The sequence below is a fragment of the Nycticebus coucang genome, chromosome 12 (assembly GCF_027406575.1).
Source record: "Nycticebus coucang isolate mNycCou1 chromosome 12, mNycCou1.pri, whole genome shotgun sequence".
Classification (NCBI taxonomy): domain Eukaryota; kingdom Metazoa; phylum Chordata; class Mammalia; order Primates; family Lorisidae; genus Nycticebus; species Nycticebus coucang.
Genome location: NC_069791.1, coordinates 92,843,051 through 92,862,759, shown reverse-complemented (window position 1 = coordinate 92,862,759; position 19,709 = coordinate 92,843,051). Strand labels below are relative to the sequence as shown.

The following is a 19,709-nucleotide window of genomic DNA, read 5'->3' as shown; positions in this document are numbered from 1 at the left end:
AGTGAGCTGTGATGTCACCAGGGAGGAGTTTGAGGCTGCAGTAAGCTGTGATGTCACCAGAGGGAGTTTGAGGCTGCAGTGAGCCGTGATGTCACCAGTGAGGAGTTAGAGGCTACAGTGAGCTGTGATGTCACCAGAGGGAGTTTGAGGCTGCAGTGAGCCGTGATGTCACCAGTGAGGAGTTTGAGGCTGCAGTGAGCCGTGATGTCACCAGTGAGGAGTTTGAGGCTGCAGTGAGCTGTGATGTCACCAGAGGGAGTTTGAGGCTGCAGTGAGCCGTGATGTCACCAGTGAGGAGTCTGAGGCTGCAGTGAGCCGTGATGACACCAGTGAGGAGTTTGAGGCTGCAGTGAGCCGTGATGTCACCAGTGAGGAGTTTGAGGCTGCAGTGAGCCGTGATGACACCAGTGAGGAGTTTGAGGCTGCAGTGAGCCGTGAGGTCACCAGGGGGAGTTTGAGGCTACAGTGAGCCGTGATGTCACCAGTGAGGAGTTTGAGGCTGCAGTGAGCCGTGATGTCACCAGTGAGGAGTTTGAGGCTGCAGTGAGCCGTGATGTCACCAGTGAGGAGTGTGAGGCTGCAGTGAGCCGTGATGACACCAGTGAGGAGTTTGAGGCTGCAGTGAGCCGTGATGTCACCAGTGAGGAGTTTGAGGCTGCAGTGAGCCGTGATGTCACCAGTGAGGAGTTTGAGGCTGCAGTGAGCCGTGATGTCACCAGTGAGGAGTTTGAGGCTGCAGTGAGCCGTGATGTCACCAGTGAGGAGTTTGAGGCTGCAGTGAGCCGTGATGTCACCAGAGGGAGTTTGAGGCTGCAGTGAGCTGTGATGTCACCAGAGGGAGTTTGAGGCTGCAGTGAGCCGTGATGTCACCAGTGAGGAGTTTGAGGCTGCAGTGAGCCATGATGTCACCATTGAGGAGTTTGAGGCTGCAGTGAGCCGTGATGTCACCAGTGAGGAGTTTGAGGCTGCAGTGAGCTGTGATGTCACCATTGAGGAGTTTGAGGCTGCAGTGAGCTATTACATATGCTAGCCTGGGTCAGAGTGAGACCCTGTCTCAAAATCAAAAACCAAAATAATAATAATCATCTTTTGAGTGGCAGGAGTTGGGCCTTCCCTGGGCCACAGAGGGGCTAAAACATTTGCTCAAGTCATCTGCTTCAATTGCATGCTTCAATCAGACACAAAGAGGAAAAATTGTGCCACCTTTTTTTGATTGCAAACTTTGACAATAGGTATGAAAACTGACAAATAAACATGCTTTGACCCAAATGCTATCCTCTGGTAGGATTTAACTCACAGGGCCTTTGGACACGTCAGCAGAGACATGTATGAGGATGTTCACACTAACAATGCTTCCAACCACAAACAAATGGAATTAACCTCAATGTTTACCAACAGGGAACTCACTTAATAAATTATTCTTCCACTCACTGACTTAATGGAATATCAAACAGCCATTAATAACAATCAGGGGGCTCCGCACTCCACATCAACCCCATGATCTCTTTGCTATTTCTCCCGGCAGGGCCTTTGTGCTCTGTTCCCCTTGGCTGGAATGTTCTTCCCCCAGACATCCATATGGCACACCTCCAGACTCCTTCAAATCTTGGCTCAAAGGTCACTCTCGTGGCCACTCTGTAAAAAATTATCATCTCCACCACATCCCTCGAGATCCCCTTCCCCTCCTTCAATTTTCTCCTTAGCACTTAACACCATCTCTAAACTGTACAATTCAGTTAGTTGTTTATTATCTTTCTTTCCATATTCAAATATTAGCCTGATGAAACTGGGATTTTTGTCTAATTTGTTCACTGCCATGGCCACAGCACCTGGTTCATAAGATGTATTCATTTGTGGCTCAGCACAGTGGTTATGGTACCAGCCATATACACCAAGGCAGGCGGGTTCGAGCCTGGCCTGGGCCTGCTAAACAACAATGACAACTGCAACCAAAAATAGCTGGGCATTGTGGCAGGTGCCTGTAGTCCCAGCTACTTGGGAGGCTGAGGCAAGAGAATCGCTTAAGCCCAAGAAGTGGAGGTTGCTGTGAGTTGTGACGCCACTGAACTCTATCAAGGGCGACATAGTGAGACATTGTCCCAAAAAAATAAAGAAAGAAAGAAAAGAAAAGATGTATTCATTTGTTAAATGAATAAATGAATGCTCATATGGAAAAACACCCAAGATGTATCAAGTGAGAAAGAAAGATGCCGAAAAGCACATATATTTTGAATGCTAACCAAAGAGGGTAGAGGTAGGTACCCACACATAAACATATACCTCTACAGAGGGTACCAAAAAAATTATACACACTTTAAGAATGGAAAAACCTGTATTGAAATCACAAAACTCAGTCTACACTGATAATGTTTGTAATCTTGCATATTTATTGTATCTTATATCTCTTGTAATTACAGAAGTCAAACACAGCTTGACTATCACAATTTTAAGACAGTGTTTTCCTTTCTTAAAACGGGTATCCATTTTTTGGGCACCCTCCTTATATGCACAAACACACGCATACACACACCTATACTTGTGAGTGCAGGCACGCATATACATTCCTGGCAAGAAGCTTCAATAGATTATTAAAAGTGCTCAACTTTAAGTAGAGGAAATTAGGGACTTTTTTTTTTGAGAGGGAGTCTTGCTCTGTCACCCAGGCTAGAGTACAGTAGCGTCCTCATAGCTCACTGTAACTTCAAACTCCTGGGCTCAAGCAATCCTCTGGCTTCAGCTCCCAGAGTGCTAGGATTATAGGCACGAGCCACTGAACCCAGCCAGGACTTTTGTTTTGTATTCTACTCCATCCCCCTTTTACTGTGGCAGATAAAATACGCGCGCGCGCGTGTGTGTGTGTGTGTGTGTGTGAGAGAGAGAGAGAGAGAGAGATTTTTACATATTTTTATAATATATGATATTTAATTTTACATAAGTATCATTCCTTGCAAATATCACTGGATATCAATTTATTAATATTTATCAATATATTGATAGTATTTATAGAAATAGCATGTGATATATACATAAAGTATAGACTATATATAAATAACAGTGTATGTGTATGCATTTGCATATATATACAAATACATGTAGTATGTACATATGAATACATATATGTATCTTTTATAATAATAATATTAAAAATCCATCAGTACTCTCCATTCATGGAACCCCTTCATTTCTTTTTCTTTTCTTTTTTTTTTTTTTTTTTTTTATTGAGACAGAGTCTCACTTTGTCACCCTCCATAGCGTGCCGTGGCATCACAGCTCACAGCAACCTCAAACTCTTGGGCTTAAGGGGTTCTCTTGCCGCAGCCTCCTGAGTAGCTGGGACTACAGGTGCCTGCCACAACGCCTGGCTATTTTGGGGTTGTAGTTGTCAGGCTGAAATCTGCCAGCCTTGGTGTATGTGGCTGGTGCCCTACTCACTGAGCTACGGGCACTGAACCCATGGAACGAACCCCTTCATGTCACCACTTATAGGTGACATCCTCTGTTCATCTTCCCCAGATGGCCCCCAGTCCCTCTCCAGCCAGGCAGAGCAGCAACCCATCTGCCCTGCCATGCCTCCCGGGGGATGGGCCTTGTTTGCAGAGCAAGATATTTCTGTTTGCCCAAGTTTTTATGGGCGGACACAGGGAAGTCATTTGGAAAATCTGCAGAGATGAGCACAGATTCACCCAGCACACCCTGCCTCTGAGTTCTTCACATGCAGGCAGTTAACGAGAACTGCAGGGAAGGATGACTGGGTAGAATGCCAGGAAGAGTAAACAGCCCTCACACAGGTGCAGAACGGGAGCCAACTGGCGCTGAGCTGGTGCCAAGCTGCTCTTCTCAGCTCCTGGTGAAGGGCACCATCCACCCCACCAACCCCAGGAGACCCACCAAATCCCATAGTTCTGACTCTCAGTTTCTTAACCTCAGCACCACACACGTTTAGGGATGGATTACTTCCTGTCAGGAGGGCTATGTGTTAATGTAGGGTGTTTAGCGGATCCCTGCCCTCTGCCCACTAGATGCCAGTAGTATCCCCTGAGTTGTGATGTCCAGACATTGCCAAAGGGGGGGGCCGAGGGGTAGCAAGATCACCCCAGGTTAAGAATTGCTGGTTTATGGCTCAGTGCCTGTAACTCAGCAGCTAGGGCCCCAGTCACATACACCGAAACTGGTGGGTTCGAATCCAGCCCTGGCCTGCCAACAGACAATGACAATGGCAACCAAAAAATAGCCAGGCGTTGTGGCAGGCGCCTGTAGTCCCAGCCTCAGGAGGCTGAGGCAAGAGAATCCCTTAAGCCCAAGAGTTTGAGGTTGCTGTGAGCTATGACACCACAGCACTCTACCAAGGGTAACATAGTGAGACTCTGTCTAAAAAAAAAAAAAAAATTTCTGGTTTAACTGATTTCTAAGTCAGCAGATGCCTGGAGCTGGCATGTGATTCCCTCACTGCTGACCCTGGTCATGAACTCGGAGGCAACAGTGCTCAGGGAGGCAGTGCAGCAAAGCAGGCTTATGTAGGGCACAGGATGGCCTTTCTATTTGCCTGCTTGGGTATCTGTGATACAGACGGCTGTGTGGCCATCAAAACCTATTCTCCCTTGACACGGAGCCAGATTACACTTCCCAGCCTTCCCAGGGAATAGAATATGAGTGGAGCGGGGAGTGGAAGTGATATACATTACTTCCAGGCCTGCCCCATAAACACCTCCCATGCAGTCCTCAGCTCTCTCTGTCCTCCAACCTTCCAAAGCCTGAGGAGACAGCAGAGCTCCATGACAGAAGGGGCCTGGTCACCAAATCACTGCATGGAAGGCCACTCAGGAAAGAAGCCACAAAGGGCCATTGTGCAAGCAAGATATAAGCTTGTATGGTGTCAAACCACAAAAACTTGGTGGCTGATCTGCTATAGCTTCTAACCTCACCTTAACTAATACGAAGACTTTTAGCTCTTTAGCAAGTCACATGAACTCTCTAAGCTTTAGTTTCTTCCCCTGTGAAAAGGGATAATATTAATAGTATCTTCCTCATTTGGTTGTTGGAGACCAATGGAGATAGTTCTTGTGAAGTATTTAAGACAGTGCCTGGAGGACGGGAACACTTTAATACATTTTTAAGGTTATTATCATTAGTGGAGCAAAGAGTTACCACAAATTCCTGTCCCCTCACCCCCAAGGTAGGAGATCTTCCCACGATCTGTTTTGGGTCTTCCTTCCCAAGCCACACTCCATAACTTGGAAAAGGATGATTTGCCCTGGTCCTCCAATGCCTTAGGAACTCATTGGGTTTTAGGGACCCTTCTTGTAATGACACTGGGGGCCCTCATTTTATTACAAGGTTATCTAGGCCCACCTTAAGTATCCTGGACTCTCCTTCCCAAAGGGCCACTGAGAGGGCAAGGGTGACCTTGAACAAGAGCTGAAGAGGACCCCACCCGTGAGTCATCCACAGGCTGCCCCTCCTGCTTGTCCAGCCCCAACACAATGAAGCAGAATAAAGTCCCAAAGCTGACACAGAATGCAAAATTTGGCAGCCAAGTCAGTGGATACTGGTTCCACTTCCTGTGTCTGTTCTGCACCTCAGGATCCCAAAGGGGGTGACCAACAGTTAAACCCCAAAGCTCCTCCCCACCCTGGCTCATGAAGACCAGGGGAAGCCAGGATCTTCTGCTCCCTGACTGCCCTACTGATTCTTCACCCACCTGTTTGCTTTATTTTGCCAGGTAAATAATGCCAGCGCCAGGCTGTCTCTAAAACATGATTTTCATTATAAGCCAGCTAGATTCTGTCCTGCTCTAAGGCAGAGGGCGGGGGGTGGTGCAGAAACCCAAAGAAGCAGTTTTCATGTCGACTTACAAATAGGAAAAGAGAGAAAATCACACCCACTGAGCATCTGTTATGCGCTCAGTCCCTGCATACGTGGCATCTCACCCAGTTCTTCAGGAAGCCAGAAGCCATCTCTGTTTTGTTCTGTTCTGTTTCCCTGGTGCCTCACAGCCTTAGGCACAGGTGTTCAATAAACACTTATCTCCTGAGCTCTTTTCCATACCCCATACTTACTTTACTGCTCTAGCCTCACTGCATAATTCACTCCATTCATTACCTATGTTCTAGACTCTACAACAGTGGTTCTCAACCTTCCTAATGCCTCTCAATGCCGTGACCCTTTACTACAGTTCCTCATGTTGTGGTGAACCCCAACCATAAAATTATTTTTGTTGCTACTTCATAAATGTAATTTTGCTACTATTATGAGCTGTAATGTAAATATCTGATATGCAGGATGTATTTTCATTGTTACAAAGGGGTCGCAACCCACAGGTTGAGAACTGCAGCTCTACAGCTGTCTCTTCTTTAAACAAAAGAAGCCCGCTCCTGCCCCAGGGCCTTTGCACTTGCCATTTCGTCTACCTAGAATGTTCCTTTCCCCCATCTGTCATGGCTGCCCCTTTCTCAGCCTACATTCCTCAATTTAAGGCAATTCTCTAGGCCTTCTCTGTCAGCTCACTCTATTATTGTTTAGGTGTTTATTTATTCATCATTTGCTACACCCTAAGTAGAACACCAGCACCAGAAAGGGATGGACTATGTCTGTCTTGGATACTGTTTCTTTGGCAACTAAGGCTGCACCTTACCCTAGAGGGGGCTGGTATAACCCAGTGACTAAGAGCTGACATCTGGGTCCAGACAACCTGGGTTTCAATCCTGGCTCCAGGATCTTAGGTAAGCTACTTACCCTATTGTTGCCTCAGTTTCCTCATCTATGAAATGGCAACAATAAGGCCTCCTGTGTCAGAGTGTTGCTATGAGGACTTTTTAAATTTTTATTTTATTTTTACTTTTTTTGAGATAGAGTCTCAAGTTGTTGCCCTGGGTAGAATACCGGGGCATTATAGCTCACAGCAACCTCAAACTCTTGAGCTCAAGTGATCCTCTTGCCTCAGATTTTCACTTTTACTTTATTTTTATTTATTTATTTATTTATTTATTTTGAGACAGAGTTTCACTATGTCGCCCTCAGTAGAGTGCTGTGGTGTCACAGTTCACAGCAACCTCAAACTCTTGGGCTTAAGCCATTCTCCTTGCCTCAGACCCAAGTAGTTGGGACTACAGGCACCCACCACAACGCCCAGCTTTTTTTTTCATTGCAGTTGTCATTGTTGTTTTAGCGGGCCCGGGCCGGGTTGTAACCTGCCAGCCTCGGTGTATGTGGCCGTGGCGCCCTACCCACTGAGCTATGGGCGCCGCCTGCTATGAGGATTCAATGAATTAATTCATGTGAAACTCCCAGAGCAGCACCTGGCCTGGGGGAAGCTCTACCTGTAAACATTTGCTGTTGTTGTTGTCAACACCGTGCGGACAACCCTGAGTTAGACTTCATAAGTACGTGATAGAAGAAAAATAGAGGCTTGAAGAAATTAACAGGTTCCGATGAAAATGATAGAGCACTGAGCTCTGGGAGTCTGGTTTTCTCATTTCTAAGTCAAAGTGAAAGCTAAACCTCCAGCAAAAGGTTTCCTAGAAACACAGGCAGCCAGGGGACACGGCAGCCCGTGCTCTCCAGGCCCTGGCATTTTAAACGTTAAGCCTTCTCCCACTCACTGGCAGCTCTGGGTCGAGGACTCAGGCCGCAGCGATGGATAGAAGGGATATCTGGAAGTATGTCCTCAGTTTCCAATTTGAGTCCTTGCACACGTCTTCTTCTCAAACCGACCAGGCATTGGCCTTGGCTGCGGAGCTCAGCACTGCCGCTCGCCAGCATGGAGGTGGACAGCGAGCCGGAAACCTGGCCTCTGCAGGCTCCTCGCTCCCACTCTGTCTAGCTTGGGCCATGCAGGGACACGTGTGATTGGATAAATCCTTAGCTCCCTCAGGCTGTCCCCCACGGGGAGCTGCCTGGAACCAGGCCTCATCCAAAGGCACCAACATCATTAAACAGCCATTCAGATGGAATAAAAGCCCCCAGGAACTTGGGCAGCTGGCCAGTCTTCAAAGGCTGCTATTGGAACCCAAAATGAATTCCAAGTTTAACCACCTGGGTGGACTTTGGCAGACCGCAGGAGCTCTCAGGAGGAGAAGCTGACGTCAGGGTGACACTGTGGGCTCTGTGCCATGCCAGGAGAGCCCCAGGGTGACAGGTCTATGCCTCCATCTTCACCTGGCTAGAGATCTGGCCTCTGTCCATAGCCAGGGTGGAGGCCACAGTCCATGAGCCTTCCCTCTGTGCCAAGTGCTGTGCTGAGCACGTTAAACATCATTGCCTTTTGTTCCCCACAACAGCCTGTGAGGCAGGAGCTGAGATCTACAGATTGGAAATCCTGATTCAGAAGAGTTAAGTAAGGTGGCAAAGACGGAATGGTCCTTTACATCCAATCCATCAGCAAGCTCTGTCAACTCTACCTCCAATATTATATGCTACTGAATGACTTCTCTGAAACCTTTCTGCCACCTGCCTGGTCCAAGCTGTCATCACCTCTCTCCTGGATTGACACAGTGGCCTCTCAGAGGATGTCCCTCTTGCTCTGCTATAATCCTTCCCCACTCAACAGCTGAAAACATTTTCCAAACATTATCTAGGTCATATCACTTCTCTGGTCAAAATCTTCCTGGGGTGGAGAATCCTCAAAGAACTAAAAGTTGACCTTCCATTTCATTCCACCATCCTATTACTAGGTACCTAACCAGAACAAAAATCATTTTACTACAAAGGCATTTGTACCAGAATGTTTATTGCAGCCCAATTCATAATTGCCAAGTTGTGGAAGCAGCCCAAATGCCCATCAGCTCACGAATGAATTAACAAATTGTGGTATATGTATACCATGAAGTATTATTCAGCCATAAAAAGATGGAGATTTTACATCTTTTATGTTTACCTGGATGGAGCTGGAACATATTCTTCTTAGTAAAGTATCTCAAGAATGGGGCAAAAAAGTATCCAATGTACTCAGTACTGTTATGAAACCAATACATAAACACACACTCATATGAATGATTAAAAAACAAATATAATCTAGCAAGGGGCAGGGGAGAGAAGGGTCAGGGAGGAAGAAGGTTGATTGGTGGGATCTCACCTAATGTGCACAATTCAAGGGTATATTTCAAAATAACTAAGAGTAAATTTTAAATGTCTTACCACAAAAAAAAAAAAATAAGTAAGAGAGGTGATGGCGATGTTAATCAGTTTAAGTGTTCCACGTTGTATATCAAATCATCATGCTGTATCCCATAAATGTACACAGTTATGGTTTCAATTAAAAATTAATTTAGAAGTCCTCCTGGGGCTTCCCAATGCACTTAGAAAAGCCCCACACACTTCTTATTCTATAGGCTTCCTTGATCTGAGCACTATTTCTGCAAACTCACATGGGCCCTTTGCTCTGGCCATATCGGGGTAATGTGGGAGAACAAAGAAAGTGTGTCTTCTAGCTTTTCAGAGTGTGGGCCTCAGACTAGCACAGATGTCACCTGGAACTCATTAGAAATATGGATGCTCAGGTGTCACCACAGACAGACAGAACCAGAGAGCACATTTTAACAAGATCCCCAGGCGAGCCACAATAGTCAAAGTGTAGTGGTTAACAGCTTCAGTGAGAAGCGTGGCCCAACTCTTCACCGGCTAGATGACTTTGCACAAGTTGCTAGTTGCTTCCTGCACTGTGAAGAATTAATCTTACCCTAGAAGAGGTCTGGCCTTTTTGCCTATGTCTCCTGGGAGGTGATATCTGGGCTCCTGGAGTGTCCTAAGAGGGAGTGCCTTTGTTTACATGGGGGCTTTGGCCACTGGGCAGTCTAGCAGTGATTTATGACGGGGGTTTTAGGGCCAGACAGAGTTAGTTCAGACCTCTGGAGGAATGGATGACTAAAGGTATCAGGCAGACCTCTGGGAGGGGCTAGAGAATGAAGATCAGACAGCTGAGCAGTGTGTGATTGAGCCCAGTAAAAACTCCGGACACCAAAGGCGGGGTGAGCTTCCCTGATCGGCTATGCACGGTACATACTGTCACACAGCGTGACCAGGAGGAGGCAACATTGTCCATGACTCCATGGGGGGGACGATGAAAGCTCAAAGCTTGGCCCCCTCCTGGACTCTGCCCTACATATCCCCTCTGTTGGCTGATTTAATTTATATTCTTTTGCTACGGTAAAACTGTGGTCATAAGTAGCACCTTCCTGACTTCTGGGAGTTGTTCTAGCAAATGAATGAACCTGAGGGTGGTCATGGGGAACCTGAATTTGTGGCCAACTGGTCTGAAGGGAGGTGGTCCTTGAGATCCCCAAACTTGTGGGCAGTCTTGTGTGGTCTGATATTTTCCCACAGGTCTCTTTTTTCTCTTTCTGTTCCTCTTTCCCCCCATCTTTGCATGCTCTGTCGTTCAGACTACATAATTTCTCTGGATCTGTCTTTAAGCTCACTAACACCTTCCTCTATCACCTCCATTCTATTGAACCCATCCCATGAATATTTTATTTTAGTTATTGTGCTTTTCGGTTCTAAAATTTCCATTTGGGTCTTTTTGTTGTTATTTTTGAGGCAAAGTCTCACCCTGTCACCTGGGCTAAAGTACAGTGGTGTCTCATAGCTCACTACAGCCTCCAACTCCTGGGCTCCAGTGATCCTCCTGCCTCAACCTCCTCAGTAGCTGGGACTATAGGCACATGCTACCCTGCCTGGCTAGTTTTTCAATTTTTTTGCAGAGATTTTTTATTTTTTTTTCCTCATTCTTGCTTAGGTTGGTCTCAGACTCCTGGCCTCAAGCAACCCTCCCACCCTGGCCTCCCAGAGTGCTAGGATTACAGAGATTGAGTCACAGCACCCAGTCCATTTGGTTCTTTTTTTTATACCTTCTATTTCTCTGTTGATCTGCTGATGTTCTTTACCTTACCATTCTTTTTGAGAGAATTCACTCTTACTTCTTGGAGCATGGTTATAAAAGCTGCTTTAAAGTCTTCATCTGGTAATTCCAACATCTGAGCTATCTTGCAGTTGGTATCTGTTGATTATATTTTCTCTAAGAATTTGCTAGATTTTGTTGGTTCTTTATAAATCAATTCATTTCGGATTGTATCCTGGACTTTTTGAATATTATGAAATTCTAGGTCTTGTTTAAATCCTATTGAATATATATATATATTTTTTTTTTCTTTTTTTTTTTTTTAAGCAATCAGGCAGGGTTCAGACTATAAGTTATGACCTGCCTTCTGTTTGCTATTATTCCAGTGTCTGTTCAGTTTTTAAAGCCTTTGTAGTGCTATTCACATCTGCCCCTCAGACATGTCCCCAGGGACCTAGGTGGTGGGCTACCCAATAGTTAGTAGACTATTCAGGATGGTATCTGCCCGTGTGCAGCTCAGAGGTGAGTCCAGGAGTTCATACGTAGATTTATGGGATCGCTTCTTGAGCTCCCCGCCTCCTCAATCCTCCCACAAACTGGCTCCCAGGGCCCACTTTCATGGTCCTCTGGCTAGAAATCAGAGGCTTTAGTCTCTTCACTCTGCAGCTCGCCTCCTGTGACTGCCAGCCCCAGGGAGCTGCAGGGAGCACACATTGGTCTGGTTCTATGGCTGGGTTGGCACAGATGTAGTGTCAATCCTTGGTTCCAGACACTGTGCCAGCTGGCAGCTTTGGGGCATGTTGATTCGGTGCGGGAAATGCTGGAGAGACAACCACAGGCAGCTGGGCTGAGCTCCTAACCTCAAAACTGCCAGCGTTTCAACTCTCTCACACGCTGCGATGATTAAACCAGCAGAAATGATTTTCCAAGTGGCCACTTCTGGATGGGTCCCCATGCTGATTTGCCTGTAATTCCTATAATGGGAATGATTGCTACAACTCAGAGAGGTGGAGTCACTTACTTGAGGTCACACAGCTGGTTAATGGTGGGGCCAATTTTCAAACCCAAATCTGTATAATTCCAGGGTCTGTTCACCCATGGCGGAGTCCATCAGTCATCATCATCATCATATCTGGCATTTATTGAGCACTAACTCTGTACAAGGCACTATCTAAAGATTTTTATATAAAATATTGAGATTGAAGAGTTCATAGCAGAGGAGGAGCCTAAGGTCTAGAAAAGGGATATTTGCCTAATGTCACACACTCACTAGATGGTAAAGGTAAAAGTTGAACCAAATTGTAGCTCAGGCCAATCCACACCCTGAATGGCTGTGCCTCCCTCTCGCTAGGAGGCAGAAAAGGGGCTGGTGACCAGTAAGGCAGGCTGGAAGGGGAGGAGGCTGCCAGGTGGCTGTGGAGAAAAGGGGTGGCCCTGGGGGCTGGCTGCAGGGAAGCATCTTTGCCCCAGAACAAGCCCATAGCATCTCTCCATCTCCAAGGAGTTTCAGGCTCTCCCAGATTGGCTCTGCCCCTCTCAGCACTGGGAGACCCTCCCCTTCCCCCCTGTCCTGCTTCCCCAATTCCAGCCATTTTTAAGCATGGTTCCGTGATGCTCATTCAACCTGGGGTCTTTCCAGGCAAGAGGGTGGCCTGCTGCCCTGCAGAACTCCTGTCCACACCCTGCTGCCCCTCCCCCTCATCTCATCTCACCAGCAGATTCAATTAGCCACTCTGATGCTCCAGCTGCAATACGAAGCCAAACTTACTGTCACAGAGGGGCCTGGGAGGCCTCCAGACTGACAGCAGAGTAGGCAGGGAGCAGAACAGGAGAGACCAAGGCTAGCCAACCAGCCTGTGCAAAAGGGCCACTTGGGAGCTTTGAAGAACACAGATGCTTCCCCACACCCTGCTCAAAAAACCCAGAAACGAAACCCAGATACCAGGACTGATTCAGTTTCTCCAGGCTGAGGCCTGGGCACCAGGATTTTTTAAGTTTCCTGAGTAATGCTAGTGTACAGACACAGTTACAGTGCAGAGCGTGATTCCCATTAACATGTGACACAGTTGTCACTCACCCTGACACTCTTCCTGGGTTCTATTCTACATATTTGCTCCCAAGAGTGCGATCTGCAGACCTCAGCATAGGCATCATCTGAGAACTGTCAGAAATGCAGAATCCTAGGCCCCACTGCAGCCCTCCCTGAGTCAGAATCTGCATTTTAACCAATCCCTGGGAGACACCATATTCGCTAGTCTTAGCTGGAGACTGCAAGGGTTGCCACAAAGCAAGCAGTGTCAGTCACTGCCTGATTTCCCTTCTCTGGGGTGCCACAGCTGCCCAGCACTGTTTATTACTGCTGGGCCCCCCTCGAAGTCTATACCAGGTCAATTTCTGCAGCAGCTGCCTTGAGAAACTCCCAACAGGACAAGCAGGCAGTCGGGTGTGGGGCCTCCACCCTGATGACTGTTAGCCCCCTGGTGAAGATAATGTCAGCCTCAATTTCTCTCCTGGGCATGACCTTCCCTCCCCCAGCCATGGTCCTCTCTGCTGATTAACGCCTCCGGTCCTTCAGCTCCCATCTCACACGTCACCCCTCACTCCCCAGATGGGGGCAGACACTCGGCACCGCACCCTGCATCTCTTCCTCATGATCTCTAGACCAAGTCACAATTCAATCATTATCGATGCGGCATTTAATTCACGTCCATCTGTCCCTAGAATTAATTAATCCTTTCAGTGATTCTCTATAAAATTCCCCCACCCTGCCTTCCCCAGGCACTGGGAACTGTTCCTAAGCCACCTGTCTCCTGACTAAGTTTGCCATGAGAAGAAAAGTTTTAAATGCCTTTCAGAAGGCCAGGAAGCCCAGCACTTAAGGGACAGTGAGGGAGGAAGAGGGACAGAGGTATAAAACATGATACTTGGCTCCTTCTAACTTAGGGATTTCCTCAAAACTTCACCTCCAAGAAGACAGATGGTCTTCCTCTAACACTGGAGGGAAGATAATGCCCCCGCCAGGTTATGTCTTCAAAATAATTTTTTCCTTCCCTTTTTGGGTTTTCCACAGAATCGCACACTTTTATATTGACAAAGTGGGCGGACTGTATTATTTATATACGTACGCATACCTGGCCTTCTTCCAGACAATCCTCAAGGTGGCATCTGGCTGTATAAATTTGGTGTCTCTCACGCAGCAATAACAATAGCTGATACTCAAGGACTGCTTTCTCTGAGCCAAGCACTGTTCTAAGCCTTTACATATATTAACCCATTTGGACTTCACAACTCACCCAAGTTTTAAGGACCATATCCCCATTTTACAGATGAGGAAGCTGAGGCAAAGAGAGGCCAAAGTTTCAAAGTCACACAGCAAATAGAAGACAAATAGGAGCCCAAACCAAGGGGTTGGCCCCTAACCATCATGCCATATTCTCTCAAAGTGGCCACGAGAGAATGGTGCCTTTTCTGAGAGAGAAAAGTTTGCAAGGGTCCAGCAACAGCATGCTGGTACTTCCCTGAGTTGCTCAGGTTCTATGGAGCTCAATTGCACTTCTTAGTATTTTTTCTAATTGTGGTAAAATACATGTGACATTGAATTTACCACTGTAACCATTTTTAGGTATATACTTCGGGGCATCGAGTACATCCAGATTGTTGTACAACCACCGCCACCATCCGACCTTAGACTCTTTCATCTTACTACTCTGAAGCTCTGCGCCCATTAAGCAACAGTTCCCCATTCTCTCCCTCCCCCGCTGCTGACAACCTCTGTGCCACTTCCTGTTTAGGAATTTGACTAATCTAGTTTATCTCACAGAAATGGAGTGATACACAACTTGTGCTTTTGTGTCTGCCTTATTTCACTTAACACAATGTAATCCAGGTTCATCCACGTTGTAGCGTTGTGTCAGAATTTCCTTTCTTTCTAAGGCTGAGTAATATTCCATCATCGCTACCAGAGGTGCCAAAAAAATGTATACACATTTTTCAGCGATCTCACTGGAAATAAAATCGATCTTTCCCCCAAAATGTAGTAATTGCCGGTTAAAACGGAAGTGGGCAGCATGGCTAGGTACACTGGACTAGTAATGGTGCCTTTGATTCAATTTTGAAAGGTAATACAGATAATGTCTCTTAAAATGTGTATGCATTTATTTTGGCGCCCTCTGTAGACACACACCACGCATCTTATTCAGCCATTTACCTGTTGATGGATGCTTGCATTGCCTCTACCTTTTGGCTATTGTAAATAATGCTGCTAGGAAGATGGGTGTGCAAATAATCTGAGTCTCTGTTTTCAAATCGTTTACATAGTAACCTAGAAGTGGGATTGCCAGATCATATGGCAGTTCTATTTTTAACTTTTTGAAGAATTGCCATCAAGTGGCATTTCTTTTTGCCTACATCCAATAACAATCATATCAGTGGCCAACTCCACTTTACTTTGGTTCGGCAAACCTTTCTGAATTTCCCAGAAGGCCTCTGGACTGCAAGTTGCTATCTCAGGAGCCAAAAAACAATTTTAACCCTTCTTTAAAAAAAAACTTCAGCTGCAAAACTCACCTGATCGAAAATTGCAGAAGAAGCCTCGTCCCACACAGGAAAGGAACTGTTCAGAAAGTCCTGCCCACCAGCTAATTATAGGCTTTTACCAGGAATTCTCAGCAAATGCTTAAATTGCCTATCAACCTTACTTTTGTTATGAAGTGTTGGGAAACATGCTAATGGGCTGTGTTTCAGATCCTCAACCTGGAGGTGACAGCTCTTTTCCTCAGTGGATAAATAAAGCAGGTTAGAACCTTACAGATTTGAGTTCAGGAGAATTGTGGCTTTGCTGAGACAGACACTGGCTCAATCCACATTTCCATTATTCCCGAAAGTACTCTTCATATAAAATGCCACTCCTGCTGGGAGTTCCACTCATAGTTGTGGTTCTGAACCCTGACAGAGTATTAGAAATACTAGCAATATCTGAGGTGCTTTAAAAACAGCAAGACCAGACCTTAAATCCTAATTCTACTAGCCTGAGACCTTAGGTAGGTAGCTTAGGTGTTAAGCCTTAGTCTTTAGACCTGCAGTTTGAGGATGATGATGTCAACTTGACAGGGTGGGGGTTATAATGAGTATTAGCAATGACATAGGGAAATACCTAATTAGAACACAGGAAATATGACCATTACTTCTATTCACTCTAACCCCATAGTGGTAGGCAGCTTCTAAGACGGCTCCCAGTCCTCCCTGCCTCCCACTATTCCTGCACTTGTGTAGTCCCCTCCTCTTGAGCGTGGGCTCGCCTAGTGAGTTGCTTCTAATGAACAGATTATCAGAACATAATAAAAGCGATAGACTGTCATGTCCAAGACTGGATTACAAAGAGACTCTTTTTTGCCATCTCTTCTCCTTCACTTAACCACTCTGGTGAAAGCCAACTGCCCTATTGTGAATTGCCCTATGAACAAACTCATGTGACAAGGAACTGAGGTAGGTCACCAGTCAACAACCCGGAGGGAACTGAGGCCCCCAGTCCAACAGCCTGCAGGGCACTAAATCTTGTCAATAACTATGTGAGTGAGTTTACAAAGAGATCTTCCCAGACTGAGTATTCAGATGAGGCTGCAGGCCCAGCTACTAGCTTGATTGCAGCCTTGTCAGAGATATTCAGCCAGAACCACACAGCAAAGCTATGTCTGAATTCCTGACCCACAGGAACTATGAGATAATAAATGTCTGTTGTTTCAAGCAACTAAATTTGGAGGTGACTTATTAGGCAGCAATAGATAACTATTATACCCCAGAAATAATAGATTAAATTATTCTTTGTAAAAAAAAAAAAAGACTAAATGCTACTAGACAATGGCACATGAAGCCTCTACTTAAATACTATATTCTCAGTAAAGTCTTTCAAAACCCCCTCTCTGAATTAGGTGACAGGCTTCCCTATTAGACTATAAACCACTTGAATTCTCAGCATCATTACCATCAAAGCTAACATACAATGGATACTATACCAGGTACTATTCCAAAGTTATAAGTCATTTATTCTTCACAAGAAACCTGTACCACAAGTACTATTATTTTCCATAGATAAGGAAACTGAGGCTTAGAGGAGTTAAGTAACTTCCCAAAGGGTTCAGTTATTATGTGGCAATCCCAGGAAATCTGGCTCCAGAACACAGGAGATAATGACTTGTGCATATTTGTGACAATTATATTGCATGGAGCCATGAGTCTTATCCAAATGTTTAGTGGATTCAAACCCAGACAGCTGAACACCAGACATGACGTCCTTAAACATAATGCTTTCCAGATGCCTCAGTCTCTAAGACAACATGCCTCACCTGGGGTTTATCAGTCTCGAATGCTACATACCTGTAAACACTAGACTGGCATTTTCCAGTTCTTCTTGGGGAACTTTGAAGCTGAAAGATTCATTGTAGAAAGGATCGATTGTACCTCTTAAAAAGGATGTCTTCTTAGTTTTCACAAGCTTGAGTCCATGCACCAGCTGTATTTTCACAAAGGGGTCTGAAAATTTGACATAGCATCACAGAATGTTAGAGACGATGAAACTTAATCTGTCCAGCTACTCATCCATTCACCTTCCCATCCACCTAACTTTTTATTCATCCATTCTTTTATCTACCCATCCATTCAACTTTTTATCTATCTTTCAGTCTATCCATCTATTCATCTACCCACCTATGCATCCATCCATCTTCCCAACCATCTGTCAGTTCATGGATACATTCATCATTTCACCATTCTTTTATCTATCCATTCATCTATCCATCAATCTATCCATCCAAGGTACCATATGACAGCCCATTATTTATTTTACCATTAATTCATCCATCTCCATTCATCCATTTATCAGCCCATTCCAGGTATCCACCCCTCCTTTAATTCATTTATTTTTCCATCCATCCATCTATTATCCATCCATTATTTTCTCATCTGTTTATCTGCTCATCCTTTTTTCTCTCTTCTTCCAGCCATCTAATATTGGTTGAGCTCCTTCCATATGTCCAGCATTGTGTTCATTTTACAGATGAGAAAACCGAGGACTCAAGGTGAGTCCTTCGTTTGTTGTAAGAAATGATTTGCTTAAGATCTGGCTGGTAAAGGCTGAACCAGACTCAGAGTCTGCCCTGCCTTTTGAAAACCATTATCATGTCAAGGAGCCCACAGCCTAAATACAGGAGAACAGAGATGGCAGAAATGTAATTCCCATCCTTAGATCAATTACAACTTACAAAGGAATTCATGTACATTATCTAATTTAATATTTGTTTAAACAACCCAGTGATATGAATACCATTAGTATGTCAATTTTTGAGATGGAGAAATTGAGATATATAGAAGTTAAGTACCTACCCCAAGGCCACATCATTTCCAAGCAGTAAAAATGAGATTTGGTTACAGGTAGTTTGACTGTAGAACCCTTCATCACTTAATCATATTGACTTTCCCATGGTCCGAAACTCTCCAGTTTTAATACTATTACCTTTACTGGCTCCTTCTAAACCTCTGTTTTTATAATGTGGCTTTTGAGAATTTAAGGTGTCTTTGAGCTGTCACTTTATAGCAAAAGTAGTTTATTTTAGCTACTGCACTTAGAGAAGACAGTAATTCCACCACTAAGTTGAAGAGATCCCTATGACCATGGCTGTTTTCACAATGATATCCCATGCTGTCAAGGGAGAAGCTACAAACAGATGGAATAGAATCTTTTCCATTTGATTAAAAGTCATATTTGAATTGGTTTTGCTATAAAGTAAACACTTTAAATACAACAGTCTTTTCAGAGCTGGAATTTACAAAGATTTGTGGTATATATGAAATGAGCTGGGAAAAAAACATCAAGGTGTGTCCCCCATACTCACTGATTAGACCACATCCTCCCTGCATAATATCGCCACCTAGAGCATGGTGTTTCTATTGCAGGCATAGTGTTTGGAAAGGCAAATAAGTTCCTAGGGTCTGAATGACTTCAAAAAGGATCTAGATTTCTAGTAGTTATCCCACCTGGTCTCAGTCAACTCCCCAACCCAAACAGGGTTACTGAGATAGCATCATTTACTTGCCTCATCCAAAGAGACATCTGATCATTTTTGTTTTTCCTATTGAACTAGCATCCTAGTGCTGGATGCTATCTACAGGGTCTTACTGACTATATCTGGGATGCAGAAATAGACAGGTGGGTCTCCCAAACAAACAAAGATGCTCCATTAAAGAAGTAGGGGAGAGAGAGGCTCACACTGTACCTGAACCTTGGCTCACATCTGTCTGAAGAAGTTGCTTGGCTCGAATGACATCAACATTCAGTCTCCCAGCACTTGGGAGATAATTCAGTGACAGAAGAAGCTCCCCAAGCTCCACTTCATTCTGTGGAGAAAAGAAATGGTCAGGATTGCTTTTTCCTTTTATTGCTTCTGCACCTACCATGCAGCAAATTGACTTTAGCGACAGACAGGTTGCTGTAGATGGGTCTGTTAACAGTGGGGGCCTCTTTCTTTGATTTCTTTTAGTCTCTGCTTCCAATTGTTTTCTGCTCTTAGAACACTTAACAGTAACAACAATAACAACAAAAGCATGAATAATAATAAAAAGCAAAGGTCACATTGCCATGTACTATGCTAAGTACTTTACATGTAAAAACTAATTTAGTCTTCATCATGAGTCTGTGAGGTAGTAACCCTGTTTAACAGATCAGAAAACTGAGGCTCAGAGGGGCTAAATAATATATCCAAAGCCACACAGCTAGAAAGTGGAAGAGTCAGTATTTAGATCCAGGAAGGCAGGTTCTAGATACTCTGACCACTATGTTAATTTTTCTCCCAGTAAGATGCCTGGGAGGCAGAATACCCCACAGAGG

At 45.1% G+C, this 19,709-nt stretch overlaps 1 protein-coding gene across 7 annotated transcripts in view; it reads right to left on the bottom strand.

Annotated features, from left to right (window-relative positions):
• The window catches only part of SYT17 (synaptotagmin 17), an 83,503-nt gene that overhangs the window by 18,104 nt on the left and 45,690 nt on the right, over positions 1-19,709 (bottom strand). For all 7 annotated transcript variants that reach the window (XM_053556855.1, XM_053556849.1, XM_053556848.1 and 4 more), the window contains 2 exons: positions 19,099-19,219; positions 17,204-17,359 (listed from right to left, as the gene is read on the bottom strand). In XM_053556855.1, the coding sequence (XP_053412830.1) occupies positions 17,204-17,359; positions 19,099-19,219 (277 nt within the window). The remainder of the gene's footprint in view (positions 1-17,203; positions 17,360-19,098; positions 19,220-19,709) is intronic.